This window comes from Dama dama, chromosome 4 (genome assembly GCF_033118175.1).
Source record: "Dama dama isolate Ldn47 chromosome 4, ASM3311817v1, whole genome shotgun sequence".
In the NCBI taxonomy this organism is placed as follows: Eukaryota; Metazoa; Chordata; class Mammalia; order Artiodactyla; family Cervidae; genus Dama; species Dama dama.
Genome location: NC_083684.1, coordinates 14,324,704 through 14,339,074, shown reverse-complemented (window position 1 = coordinate 14,339,074; position 14,371 = coordinate 14,324,704). Strand labels below are relative to the sequence as shown.

The window sequence follows — 14,371 nt, the reverse complement described above, 5'->3', positions numbered from 1 at the left end:
CAGACACGGCCAGATATGCCCTGGGGGGTCAAAGTTGCCCCCAGCTGAGAACCACCAACCAAGATCAAGACGTGAAACGTTCCTAAGGACCCAGAAGCTCCTCTCATGCCTAACTCCCCACCTGCCAGCAGCCACTATTCTGGCCTCTATCACCATAGACTTGTTTTCCTGTTCTTGCACTTTAAGGAACAAGATTTACACTCTATGGCTTCTTCTGTTCCATATTGTGTTTGGGAGATTAATTCCCGGCTTGCCAGTTGCACTGGTTCGCTCCTTCTCGCTTCCCTGCAGCATTCCTCCGTGTGACAGACCACAGCTTATCCGCGTGGCTGCCGTTGGATGCTGGGCTCGAGGCAGATCTTAGTTTGGGGCTGTGACTGACAACGCTGCTATAAACCTTCTCGTACCTGTCTTCTGATGGAGGTACCCCAGCGATGAGGAGCTGCGTTCCAGGGTTTACCTTACCCTTCAGTTTCACGCAGGCTTCAGTTTGTAGAGCCTTCTCGGGTGACTGACGTGCACCCGGGGTTGCAGACCACGTGAGTTACGCCTCTGGCTTCTTTCATCACAGCCCTGACCTCACCGCTTGCTTTCTTACTCCCCGCCCCTCCGTCCACTGTTTCACCAGCCACTCTGGGAGGGTGGGAGACTGGCTGCTTCACTTTTGTGGCTTCAACACCTGGCACACCATGGACCCTCGCTAAACGAGTGTTGGAAGGACAGGGGACCTCCTTGTGGGAAGAGTGGTTAAGACTCCACGCACCCAGTGCAGGGGCCTGGGTCGATCCCTAGTCAGAGAACTAAGATCCCGTGTGCTGTGTGGCACAGCCAAAAAGACCCCCCCAAAAAATACAAAAAAGAGAGAAAGGATGAGAGAAGGATGAAGGTGGCCATTATTGTCTTCAGGTCCTTATCTGTACAACAGTGTGCGTGGTTTGTAATTCTGGTTCTTTCTCCTGGGGGGGATCTGGGGGAGAGATTCCATTCTCCTCCTGAGTCATGGAATCCCTGCTCCAGGGCACCCGGGCAGAGCCGTGGAGACTCAGAGGGAAAACTCTGGGAGGTGCCGTTTCCCGCTCCTGCCCGAGACCTGAGTCCCAGCTCAGGTGTCCTCGGAGTGAGCCGGGGAGGGCGAGATGAGTCAGAGGCTTCGGGAGCAAAAGGAGCCTGAGAGTGTGTGACACTCCTGATGCTCCTCCTACTTCCTGGGGTGGCCTGCGTTTGACATGCCTGCGGATCAATTCCAGGGGTGCAGGGTGCGAGGCCAAGGGCACGGGACCATGTGTGTACATGGGGAAGCCGAGGACGGCTGTACAGGCCGTGTACTCTCAACCTCCTCCTCTTTTTAAAAAAAAAAAGTAAGCTGCTGTGGAGCGTGAAACAGGCACTTGGGAATGACCGGCAGGAAATCTTCACGTTGCCCCGTTCACTCAGGTTTTCCACTCATGATGTTCCACTGCCTCTTCTTTAAGGACTGAAATGTATCGCTGTGGTGGCCTCGGCTCCAGCAGCCCTGACACAATTTGGCCCTCTCGGAGTTGTGCAGTGCACCACTTGAACAACTGCACAGGGCCGCTGTAGCAGATGCCATCTGCGCCCTCATGACCCCAGAGATCACCATACAAAGTTCATACAACTAACGGCATCCACGTCACTGCATCCTAGGAGCCAACCTCAACCCAGGAAGAATGGGAGCTGGTAACTACCCACCCTGGCGTCATCATTCCTCAGGGGGAGGGCTCTGAGAACATCGCACAGTCTCCCGGGAGGTCCCCGAGGGCGCACTCAGGGGCCTCCCGGGCTCCCTCCCACTGCCTTCGGGGGGTTAGCTCCCTCACAAGCCAATGCACCCAAGCCCCGGGGGACCCAGGACCGTGGCTCTGACATGCCCTCTTCCCATCACACAGGCCAGAGGCTGAGAAATCTTCAGAATAGACACGTGTCCCTAAAGTCGAGCCAACACAATGGCCTTGCGGCACCAGCCCTGATTCCGGTGTCGGCTTCTCCAGTCACATCCTGAGCTTGGGCCCTGGCACCAGGGGGTTTGGCAGACGCACTGGGGGCAGCTCCAGTGGAAGCCACTCCACCCTCCCGGCCGGCCAGCTGTGTGCAGACCCCCGCCCCTGGAGAGAGCGTGCCCCACCCGGGCCCTCCCGCGGCCGAGGGCACTGACCTGTTGATGAACTCTTCGTAGCAGGAGTAGATGGCGGCCAGGCACACGGCCACCAGGTTGGGCAGGACCCGCGGATGGGGGCAGTGCCCCGTGGGGCCATGCATGCTGGAAAAGAGCAGAGGGCCGGTGAGCCGGCGGCTGTGGGGGTGCCGCCCATGGCGGCGGGGGTGGGGGGGGGGGGCCCGAGTCCTCTGTGGGAAGGTGGCAACCCTGGGACCTGGGTCCTGGGCTACGCTGTGCACAGGCATGAGGGCCAAACTCCGGGCCGAGGACCCCGGGTTCAGGGAGCCTGGGTTCCAGCCTCGTAAACTCTCCACTCTTTCCTCAGCTCTGGAATGAGGACAACGGCCTGCTCCTCATTTCAGGACCCAATTCTCTAATTCAGGGGACGATGTTGCCTACAGGGGCCAGGCGGCCTGGGACCGACGCATTTATACCCAGTGGTTCTGTAAATGAGTATTCACAGCACCTCATTTTCCTGTCCACGTGGGCTGCTTTGAAAGGAGAAGTTATTATCGGCACCCTGGCCTGGCATGGGGGCTGGGACATGGTCCTCTGCAAATGCCAGCCACTGTTACTTACTACCGCTACCTCTGCGCCTGTTTTCTCATCTGTAAAATGGGTCTCGTACCCCAACTCTCAGTGCTGTTTGGAGCCTGGGGATAATACCCAAAACACTGCTGGAAAAACGTCATGGCTGCTGGGGCTAAGAGGCCTCACCAGAAACAGTTTCATAAACCATGACTGGGTGCTGCAAGGGGCCCTGGGGTCACCAGGGCTCTGGCAGAAGGATAGTCCTCTGGGTCTGGAAATGCTTTGTGAGTTCCAGGTACTGAGTAGCTTTTGGAACTGGCTTGAACAGGCTATCACAATTTTCTTAAAAAAATGAGAAGAGTTGTGATGATGATCACTAACGTTCTCTTAGGCCCCATTCTTGGTGTTTACATGTGTGAGTTCACCGAGTCTTCACGACAACTGGATGAAGTGAGTACCACAGTCCTCATCTTACAGATGAGGAAACTGTGGCACAGAGAAAAGTTTAAAAAATCAGAGCGAAACAACCCCCCTTCCCCTACCACCCTAAAACCAGAAGTGAATCAGAGGATCTGACTTCCTCGAGGCCAAGTTTGGGAGGTGGCTGTTCAGATCCCCGGTGAGGACTCTCCAGGGCTACCAGGAGATGGTTCCCCACACCCCCAGCAATACTCTTATCACTTAGGATGGTTACCATTTCCCGAGCTCCTACTGACCATCAGGCACTGTGCTAGGGGCTTCCTCAGATATCATCTCATTAATTGCACAAACAATCCCGGTAGGTAACAGAGGAAAGAGGATCAAAGAGGTACAGTAACTGACTTGATGTCACACAGCAAGTGAGTGCCTCAGACAGTATGTGGTCAAGAGGACCCAGGAGGCCCTGGTAGAAGATGAGGTGCCTGGGGCCTCTGAACGCCAGCAGTGCCTCTCCTAGCGTCAGCAGAGCGCACAGTTCTGGTGCCGGAGATAGCTGGCCCGCTGGCCAGGGGCGGAGGGGCCCCAGCTGAGACCCACCTCTGAATGAACTTCTTCACCACCTCCATCCCCGCGTTGAGCTCGTTCAAGGCAAGGATGTACTCCTGAGTAAACAGCCTCAGTCGTGGGCACTTCCCAAAGTCCTGCAGGGAGCGCAGAGGGCAAGGGTTGGGGGAGACCAGAAAGGGTGGGGGGTCCCACTCTGCCCCGGGTGTGGGAGCAACGGGGCGCCGCCAGCCACGCCCTCCTCCTGGAAGCGCACACGCCTTCCACGTGAAGGAACGGGCCTGCTCACGCCCGAGCTCACGCCCTTCCACGGCTGCCCGCGGCGCTGGGAGACGTCCTAGCACAGGAGGGTCCCTGGCACTGGTCGGCCACTCTGCGATGGGGGCAGGGGTCAGCATGCCACCCAGACGTGCTGGGAACACAGCCCAGCTGGGCCGCGTAGGGACCCGCCGATGGCCGGCCGGCCTCCAGCCGTGACCACGAAGGCCTTTTCTGCAGCCCCCGAGGGATTCTGGGCCCGCTACGGCCTGGAAGGCAGGTGTGTGCCCTGGACGGGGAGTGCGTGTAGGCAGGTGGCTGGTGAGTCCAGTGTAGCCCCACAGGGGTGGGGCAGGAAGGAGGAATCATGTGTCCAGTGTGAAGAGCCGGGGAGGCGAGTGTGGGCCGGGAAAGGACTGCACCCCATCCCATGTCACATTAGGGACCCGGAGTCGCTGGGCTTGTAAACCCACGAGCTGGGGTGCCAATAGTCAGGAGGGCTGGTCAGGGTGAGAATGAGGTTGACCAGCACGACCTCGGGGCAGGGGGGAGCCTGGCAGTCTCCAGCCTCCTCGGCTTCTTCTCCGGCCCCCACTCGGGGGAACCCACTTAACTAAAAGCAACCTGGGCCAGAACTCTTATCTAAATAGAGCCCCTGGGGACTTGCCCTGTGGATCTCATGGATCCAACGGGCCCTGGGGAAAGAGCTCAGGGTAGGACGTGGCCTGCCACCTCCTCTGACCAGCTCACAGAGCAGGTTTCCAGAGCGACCTAGGGCTCTGCACCTGCAGGGAGGGGCTGAATGAGGTTCCCCGAGGGGTGGGGGGCTCATCTCCTCCCATCCTGCCCGCTATAGTTACGCCTCTGCGTGAGGAGGGCAGCAAAAGCCACGGAGAAAGTGCAGGAGGAATCTAAACATGTGCACGTGTGTGTGCGCACATATGTATCTACGTGCACACATGTGCACGGGGCCTGAAGACGGGGCCCCTGCCTGAAGCCTGACTGCGCTTTCACACTGAGGTGGACGCCCACAGTTCCCGGGAGAAGGGCCCTCCCTGGGCCCACTGCCCCCCGTCAACAAGGGCTGCAAGAACTCATCTCCAGGACCCTGCCACCCATGAGATTTTATGATTCTATGAAAACTGCTTCCATTAAGCCCTGCTAAAGATGACTGCCATTACCATCTCTGCTATTAGATTTCTGCATAGTCAAGGTCATTTTTAACATTATAGATTGGTCTGGTGGCCTTTGAACACATGGGTGAGGGACCTCTTGCCTCTTTGGCAAAGTCAAACATGCTCCCCTTGGAAAGCAGGTCAGATCAGCCAGTGGTCCACTAGGACCATGGCCACATCTTCCTGCCACCGTGTCTAAAAGAACACGCTAGTAAGTGGCATGTGGGCACAGGGACTGTGATCATTCTTAGGGATGCAATGAACACACTGTTTAGAATCTCCAGGACAACATACTTAACAACTGCTTTCATATCTAATTTTCATTGTGGCCCAGGGAGTAACATTCTTTGGGATTCTTAACCTGGGTTCGGTCTGCTCATCCCTGAGATGGGACACGTGATATGCTGACAAGAGCTGCACTCGCAGTGCAGGAATTGCAGACGAGGAATCCCAAAGCACCACGGGGCAGGTGTGTGTGGGTATGTGACCCACCCCACTTCCCCAACATTCCAGTGCCCCCGAAAGAGAGACACTGCACACGGGGTGGAGAGCTGTCAGGGTTCACACTGTGCTAACAGGTCCGTGGCTGGCGGCCAGCTAGGCACACGCACCGGCCAGTGAGTGACCAGGCCCTCCATGCCAGCTCCCAAACGGTGCCCTGGCTGATCACTGAGCTTTAGGGGGTGTTACGGGGGTGACAGCAAAGGCTCGTGGAGCTTCCCACATGGGGCGTGAGCCACAGTCACATTCGTCTCTCCTGCAGGAGGGCCCCACTCCTGACCCGGTCCGGCCTACAGTTCTCCTCACCCAGTTCGGCGTGTAATCAGCAGACTTCAAGAGCAAGCAGGACTGTGAAGCTTTACAGCATCCCTGGATGCTGGGACCACAGGGGCTAAGTTCTATAAACATGAAGAGAGGGCTCTTGCCTGAGGGATCCCGGGCTCTGCCAGACCACAACAGATGCTATAAATTCTGGGTCTGCCCTGTAGTTGTTCTGATTTTTATCCAGAAAATTACATGGTCAACACTCCGGGCCCATAAAACTAACCAGACATAAGGGAGACGCTGTATGGTCAAAGCTTGGGAGGCTGCCTGAGTTTTGCCGTTTTCCCCTGTGAAGTCAGACGTCCTAAGAGAACCCTTATTGAGTGCTTCTGTACCTGAGGAGGGTGGGCCCTGGCCAGGGACGCCCTGGGGGGGTGGCCCTGTCCCTGACAAGTGCGATGAGATGAGGTCCTTTGCCAAAGGAACTCCAGCACCTTTGCTCTGGGCTCCGAGACAGCGTGGCCCTCACTTCACGCCACATCCACGGTGACTTTAAAGTTAACAGTCAGGGACCCTTTTCTCCCAGCTGGCTGAAGCCGGAGAGTGCCCTTGAAGTGATTAAAGCCCCAATCAGGCGGAACCCCTCTCACCCCCCACCCCCCACCCCCCAGCAGAGTTTCTTTTTTAGTCCTGGAGACAAAACTGGATGGAGGGTACCCACCCGCTGTGTTCCGAAAACAAGAAAAACATGTTCATCTCAAACCACAGAGGAGGGCTCTGAAACAAGCGACAGTTCAACGGCGGTGTGCGATCGGTCAGTCAGAGAGAATTCGCACAGCGCCAGCAAGGGCCCACGCTCGTGGCTGCCTGGAGGAAGATTCCAACGCTACTCTGGGCTCCGCAGGACGAGGGCTGTGATCGACTAAGGATGTCTGTCCTGGGCGTGGGATGGGGGGGGGGGGCCTGGCGCACGTATACTGCGTTTTCACCCTGACTGTGGAAGGGGGTGGGCTGCATCCTCCTCTCTGGGGGCCTGGTGTCAAGGCAGGAAAGCGCCCTCCCAGATCAAACTGTGAGCAGGTCACCCTTCTTCAGAGCTGTTTCCACACCTGCCCACAGGGTCCCAGAGTGACCCACAGGACTCTCTGGGTCTCCTGGTCTGCAGGAGGCCACAGGCCATCTGGAGAGCCACGTGAGACCATACACTGGAGCATCACCCGCCTCCGAGGGGCACTCCATGGGCACCTGCGAGAAGGTGTTACTTGTTCTGGTTCCCAGCTGTGGTCCTGGGGCCAGTCGGCCAATTCTGCTCAGCCCCAGTTTCCCCACGTGCAATGCGGAGAAAACGACCACATCCAGGGCTGTTCCCACTGGACCGAGGTGAGACTGCAGAAGGGCTGGCAGGTTACGGGAGCCTGGACCACTGAGTGTGCAGTGAAATGCTGCCTCTGTGCTTTTAAAATTGACTACAGGGCAGACTTGACGCGGATCTCCTTGTGTTTCACGCACGCCCTTTTCCTGTCCTGGGATCCCCTCCTGAACACCTGTGACACTGCGTCATCAGGTCCCTTGGGGCCTCGAGGCTGTGACCGCCTCTCGGACTCTCCTTGTGTTTGAGCACCTGGCCATTCAGAGGACCATCGTGTGGAACGCTCCTCAGCTGGGACTGGTCTGAGGCTTTTCTCATGATCAGACAGAGGCGGAGGATTGGAGAGAAAAGACCCCCGTGGGCCGGGGCCCTCCTGCTCACATCACAAAGGGTGCCCGCCACACTGTGACTTCTCACTGTTGACCTTGACCTCGCCCAGCTGGCTGAGGTCACGACCGTCAGGGCCTGCACCGCACAGCCCTGCTCCCCGCTTCCAGGGACACTGCCACTGGCAGCCCCCTCCTACGAAGTGAGGGGTTCACGCCCCCTCCTCGAGAGCCAAGGTTCCACAGGTATTATCTGTGATGCTATACACACGAGACCTATATCTTCTCCCCTGACCACGTTATTTTTGTCATTCTTACTGTGCAAAGATTCTTCCTGCCGCCTTTTACCTGCAAAGCGTAGAGCCAAGCAGGACAGGCTGCATGCAGACCCCAACTTGCAATCCCAAGTCCAGTCCCCCGGCCCTTGGCCGCCAGCCCCATCCCCCAGTTTTTTGGGAAAAGTGACAGACTGGAAGCTTGTGGCCCTCGGCGGGCTCTGCGGTGGGGGGCCCGGGGCAACTCACCATGTTATGCTTCAGGATTCTCTGGACAACGGGGGTGAACACTTCGATGACCACCATGGACCGGGGCCGCTCTCTGCAGTGCTGGGGAGACAGCAGGGCACAGTCAGGGCCGAGCCAGGCGGGGTCCAGCTGGGGCCCCCGGAAGTCCTGACCACGGTGTGTGGGGGAGGCGGGGGGCCCAGCTCTGCTGCCTGGGACCCCCTGCTCCACACTGCTGTATGGCTTTCTGTTCCCTTTGGGGAGAGTAAGAGAAGTGGGTAGGGATGGGACCTCCTGCTTGCTCTCTGTTTTGATCTGACAGTCTGCAGGTGTTTCCGGTGGTACAGACAACCCTATTTAACAGGACAGTCCTATCACACAGTCCTGTTTAGCAGAGTGAGATTTCTGCAGCACAAAGGTCCAATGGGAAGAGTCTCTTGAAAATTGGAGGCTGGTGTTTGGACATGAGAATCTCAAAAATTCTGTGACTTTTTAGTCGAGGGCTTTGACAGTAAGCTCGCTGCCATGTGCAGGGCACACGTGGCTCTCGGCGTATTTATCTCACTGGCATGGGGTTTTGTTTTTCAAAATGAAATTGAAGGCCCTCGGGTAGAGCAGATGGGACCCGCTGCTCCAACACATTTAAACCTGCCGGGGCCTGAAGGCGCTATTTCCAGAGGGCCTGGACTTGGGATATGAGAACCCAGGGCTTTCCTGGACAATCCTTGATAAACAAACTCTCCCCAGATCTCAAGAACTAGCGGGCCCTCAGTGCCCGCCTGGCCACGCCGCACCTGTCTCACTGGTGCATACAGACCACACACCCAAGAACTCGGGGAAGGGGGTCGGCAGGAGGAAGACCGGGGAGCTGGACGAGCAGCAAACCCAGGCCCAGCGACAGTCCAAGGACATCAGATCATTGCATTAAAAAGTCACCCGGCAAGGGACCAAGCAGGACTGCCTGCTGGTCCAGCCCCCAGGTCGCCGAGGTGCAGTCTCGAGTGAAGGATGACTGGTCCCGACGTGCTCTGGGTGTACTCTGTGTGAATCCCACCGCGAGGCTGACGCTGGATCCCTGGGAGCAGAGATCCTGCTCCGAGGCTCCTCCAAGCTCACCTGCACTCCAAACCCCCAATGTTTGCCCGGCTGAGGGAGCCCCATGGCTATGCTTCCACTGTGGGCCAGTTGGTGCTCACAGGAGCCCTGGCTAATAAAAGCCCAGCTCTGATGTCAGGAGCCAGAAGATGTGCTGCAAACTTCTCTCAAGACGGCCAGGAAGATACTCCCAGGAAAAGCTCAGTGCTCCCCTCAACCTGTTGGTCTGGACCCTGAGCCTCACTTACTACCTGTGTGGTGGAGACGGGGGCCTGGCTCATCTCTGACTCTGTCTGGTGCCCTGATCTGTTCAGGGAGGAGTCTGAGTTTGGGTTTCCAGCAAATTTTGCAAAATCAACCCCCGCAGCACACACACGGAGACAGGCTGCTTCCTGCAAACAGCCCCGCTTCAGCGGTGCCATACCTTGCAGAAGAATTCACAGAGATCGGGTGGTGGATGGTTGTTTTCCAGCAGAGGAGCGATTGCCTGGAAGAAGAGGAACACACGTCAGTCGGAATCCCTCGGAAGGAATCGCAGGGGGTGTGTCAACACACAAGGGTTGATTCACAGTGGAAAGCACGAGCTCCCGGTCGCTGTCTGGGCAGACAAGGCCAGTTATGCGAGCACCTCAGTGGAAGACGAAGCCATGGAGACTGAGGCTCTGTTCACAGTGGCAACGGGCAGGCTGACCCCCCAGGCGGAGATGGGGCCCAGGGTTGTACTTGCCTGGGGCTGTGCTGTCCAATATAGAAGCCCCTGGCCACGTGTGAATCTTACCATTTTAAGTGACATGGGAGAAAACCTTTTTTTTTTAGCCATGCCATGTGGCTTACAGGATCTTAGTTCCCCGACCAGTGATCGAACCTGCAGCAGAAGCAGAGTTCTAACCACCACTGGACTGCCAGGGAAGCCCGAAGAAAGTAATTTTCAAGGCAATAAAAGTACAGTTCCTCAGTTGTGCTAAACACATTTCAAGCGCTCACCAGTGCCACGGAGCTAGCGGCCACTGCCGTGTACAGGGCAGACAGAGGGCATGCCCATCACCACAGGAAGCTCTCCCCACGGTGTGGGAAGGGGGTGGTGGGCTCCAAGCTGACTGCGAGGCTGAGCCCACCACCCTCGTGGCGTCCCCCACAGCCACGTGGACCAATCACTACACTGGTGATAACACCAGCACACCATGAGCAACATCACAGCAGCCGCCGCTGTAACAGGGCGCCTGTCTGTGCCGGGCTCCGGGCTGTGTCCCGTCACCCACTCTTCACTACGCGCTGGGAGGCGGGTGTGCGTCCTGCCCTTTCCTGAGAGAGGTGAAGTCTGCGGCCCAGGGTCACATGGTTAGGAGGTGTTGGAGCCAGATTTGAACCCTCAAATGTGACCCAAGAACCTGAGCTATTCACCAGCCGACTTCTCAGCCTGAGCTCTCCACAGGACCGGGATACAGGCAAGCCGTCTGGGGACAGCTCCAGAGGAGGGGAAAGGGGGCAGTGAGAGACCCCAAGTAAGCCAGGCCCACAGTTTGGGCTCCGCACCTCGTTTTCAGAAGCTCAGTGCCCGGCCCGCTGAACGGGGATGCTCCGCTTCCCCATGCGGGTGACCACGGGAGAGGCCGGGTCACAGCAGGGACAGGGGCCGGGGCCTCCCCCAGCCCTCGGGTCCCGGCCTGGCCCTCAGCCCCGCTCCCCGCTCTGGTCTCTGTGAGGGGGGACCATGAGGCAGGATGGAGCCCCCTGGCTCCAGCCCCTTCCATCAGGCTGGGGCCCCCCCCTTCACAGGAATGAGTCAAAGAATGAAGGAGTGGGAACAGATTAAGCGTCCACAGTGGGTGTCAGGCGGGGGCTCCACGCTCCCATGGCTATTATCTCATTTGAGACTCATGACAACTCTGTGAGGTCAAACGGGAGTGATTTCCACTCATATAGGTGAAGAGACAGAGGGGCGGGGAGGCTGTTACAAGCCCTGCCCCAGTCACGGAGTAGTGATCATTTTAGATCATATTTTTAAAAAAAGAGGGTGTTTCTTGTGCAATCTTTCCCAGTTAATTGTTCCAGCAGCCCTGCAGGAAAGGCAGTGTGGTCATACCCATTTCACAGATGAGAAGGCTGAGGCTTAGAGTGTCAAGGTAGCTGAATGGAGTACAGGGCAGACCAGGGGTTCTCCCCCGGGGTTGCTTTGCCCCCCCTCCCAGGGGGCACTAGCATGTCTGGAGACAGTCTGATTGTCATGACAGGGGGGTGTGACTGGCGTTCAGGGGGTCGCGGCCAGTGACGCTGTGACATCCTACAATGGGTGGGACAGCCCCCATCACGAAGAGCCAACCATGCACATACGTCACTACTGCCGAGGGCAAGACACCCCAGGTTAGACATGCAAGAGAGGGCTTAAGAGAATCTCCAAGACATGTTGTTAAGCAAAGAAACCAAACACAGAACAACACATTCAGCTTCACATCATTAATGTTAAAAACGAAATATAAACACACAACCGTATCTCTCTGTATGGGTTTATCACCCCGAGATGCCCCAGGGCTGGGACGGGATGAAATCTTTTCTTTTTTGTTTTTAAAAACAGTGAAAATATACTCATGAAATTCTTATAGAAGTAAAGAATATCTTAAAGATATTTTAAGTAAAATTAAAAGCTCTTCATTATTTGCCCAAGGTCTCAGCTGGTATGAGGTTGGCCCAGGGTCACTCGCCTCTGAACTCGAACCATACCCGGCTTTAAGCCCACGCTCTTCACCAGCACGTGGGAGCCCTGGTAGGGTCTGGACCCCCGGTCCACGCTTGTCCTGTGACAGGCCAGCTGCTACTGGCCAACAGTGACCCACAGCACTGACGCCTGACTGATGGGCTGAATAAAACCAACTCAAATTACTTGTGAAAGTATTTCTGAAAACTAAGTACATAAAAAAAAAAAAAAAAAAAAAAACCCTAATACCAATCCTTGTGGGGAGAAGACTGACTGTCAACAGGTCACATCAGATAATGTAACTGCTGGAGTGGACGGAGGCAATGGAGGCCGTGTACTCATTTTAACAGCACTGGTCACAGAGAACACGGAACGCGGGCGAGGCTGCAAAACGGGGGGCTGAGGGTCAGACCTCGGGATCACATTCTTTCCCGTTCTCAGGCTTCCCCGCTGAGCAGGGAAACTCAGCCCAGTGCAATTAAGAGGTCAGCCCAGCCAAATTAGCTGTATAAACGCAGCCCGGATTTCTCAGATCAAAATTCCTTTCCCAGGCTCCTCCCAAGTCCAAGGCCCTGACCCCGCTTCGGGAGACAAGGTGCAGAGTGGGACCCGGGTGCCGCCAGCCGGGAGGGAGAGATGCCAGCGCCTTGCTCAGTCGCCGCCTGCTTCAACAGACAGAGCCTCTTTGCCTTTGCCTATGCTGGGCTCCCTGGACTGCCGTGCCCTGGAGCCTCCTATCCGCTCGTTAGGACTCCAGCCCCCTCACCTCCTCCTTGAAGTCCTCCGTCATCTTCCTCCCAGTCCCTCTGTGCTCCCCTAACTCCCTGGATGCATCTCCAGCCCAGACCGCATGATTTCTGGATTATCTGCCAGGTTCCCCCAGCACACAATAATCCCTCAATGGCAGCTCTGTCAGCGGAACAGAGACCAGCATCTGGCACATACTTGTCCTCACGGGTCAACAGATGTCTGTTAAGTTAAATTATTAATTGATAGTATGCTAGAGAAACGAGGTGGTGGGGAGGCCCAGGTCGATGCTGCCCCTGTTCTAGCAAGAGAAGGTGAGGGGTGGCCAGGACAGAGCGTGGGCAAAACCTCTACATTCTGAGCAGACACACAGCGAGCAGCTGCGGTGAGTGACTCCGCGGTGGGGGTTCCACAGAAGCTGTGGCCTTTACGCTCCGTGGTTAAAACGCAATTCAAAGGGGCATGGTGTCTGGGATGTTGCCCTTGTGTCAAAGGCTGTACCCACGGGACCTCCTGGGCAGCCGAATGTTCCAGACCCTTTCCCAGGCACACAGAGTTCTGCCTCTCACTTCCATTTCAAGTTCTGCCTTCCTGCTTCCACTGCCTTAACGTTTCAGGCTCCAGAAAGCTGAAGCATCCAGAATACCCCATGTTGCTTAAAATCTCTGTGCACACTTTGTTTTCTCTCTCTGGAAAGACTTTCCTCTGTTTCCCCCATCTGGCACACTCCTATTGATCCTTCAAAACCCAGCTCAGAACCTCACTGCCTCTGGGAAGTTCTCTGGCTTCTTTCCCAGGTGAGTTCACCACTCCACTCTCCAGATTACAAGCCTCTATCTTTGCAATGATCTCATTTAATAGATGAAGGACTCCTTGGGAGCAGGGGCTGTCTTCATTATCCATGAATTCAAACACACAGCACAGGGCCTGGTGCCCAGAAGGGGCAACTTCTTTTCTTTCTTCTCTCTGGTGAGAGTCACACTTCATAGCTTAGAATCACCCAGGAAGGATGTTTCACCTAAAACACGCTTACAGTCATAGTTAAGTCCCAGAGACTATCCCTCACTTTGCACATCAGAGGGAATTAAATCCAGGTTCTGTGTGTGGATTAATTAGGAGACAGGTCCTGGGGCAAGAAAGAGCAAGTTTACCTTTCAGCTAATGGGGTTATGGCTGAGAATACATTATATGGTCTCTGCCATCTCCTGCCTCTGACTCTGCACAGCAGACTCAGGAAGGAGGAGGCGATTAAGACACATTTGCTACAAGCCTCAGAGACTGATAATTACCACCCCCTCCCATCAGCTGGGGCTCTGACATGTGCAAAGACAGGAGGGAGGCATGTCTGGCCTGACGGAAGGGACAAACCTGAGCAAGGCCGCCGTGCTGGTAGATGACGCTGGTGCTTGAGGAATTCACTCAAACCCGGGGAGGGCTGCGGGCACGGGAGGGGGCGAGGGAGGGGGCCGCCCGGGACTTACCACGATGATGTTCTCGTGCTCCTGGGTGGTCAAGTTTGTGTTCTGAAGGGCGAGCAGAGGGAGCGGGAGGAAAACAGAACAAAACGCACGGTTAGTAAGATGGAACCCTGGTATCTCAAAGGTCCACATGGCTTCAAAACCACTTTCAGCCTCTCGGACAGAGGACGGTTGTCACTTTTTCTTAATTTAATAGATCAGAAGCTGATCAAAGTCACAGTCGGGAAGTAGGGGGTTGGAGGACACACAGCCTTGGGGCAGAGAGAAGAGTT

General features: G+C 56.3%; 1 protein-coding gene across 3 annotated transcripts in view; it reads right to left on the bottom strand.

The window, feature by feature from the left end:
- Nucleotides 1-14,371, bottom strand: part of CMIP (c-Maf inducing protein) — a 203,473-nt gene that overhangs the window by 26,142 nt on the left and 162,960 nt on the right. For all 3 annotated transcript variants that reach the window (XM_061138137.1, XM_061138144.1, XM_061138148.1), the window contains 5 exons: nucleotides 14,103-14,144; nucleotides 9,607-9,669; nucleotides 8,109-8,189; nucleotides 3,725-3,828; nucleotides 2,174-2,278 (listed from right to left, as the gene is read on the bottom strand). In XM_061138137.1, the coding sequence (XP_060994120.1) occupies nucleotides 2,174-2,278; nucleotides 3,725-3,828; nucleotides 8,109-8,189; nucleotides 9,607-9,669; nucleotides 14,103-14,144 (395 nt within the window). The remainder of the gene's footprint in view (nucleotides 1-2,173; nucleotides 2,279-3,724; nucleotides 3,829-8,108; nucleotides 8,190-9,606; nucleotides 9,670-14,102; nucleotides 14,145-14,371) is intronic.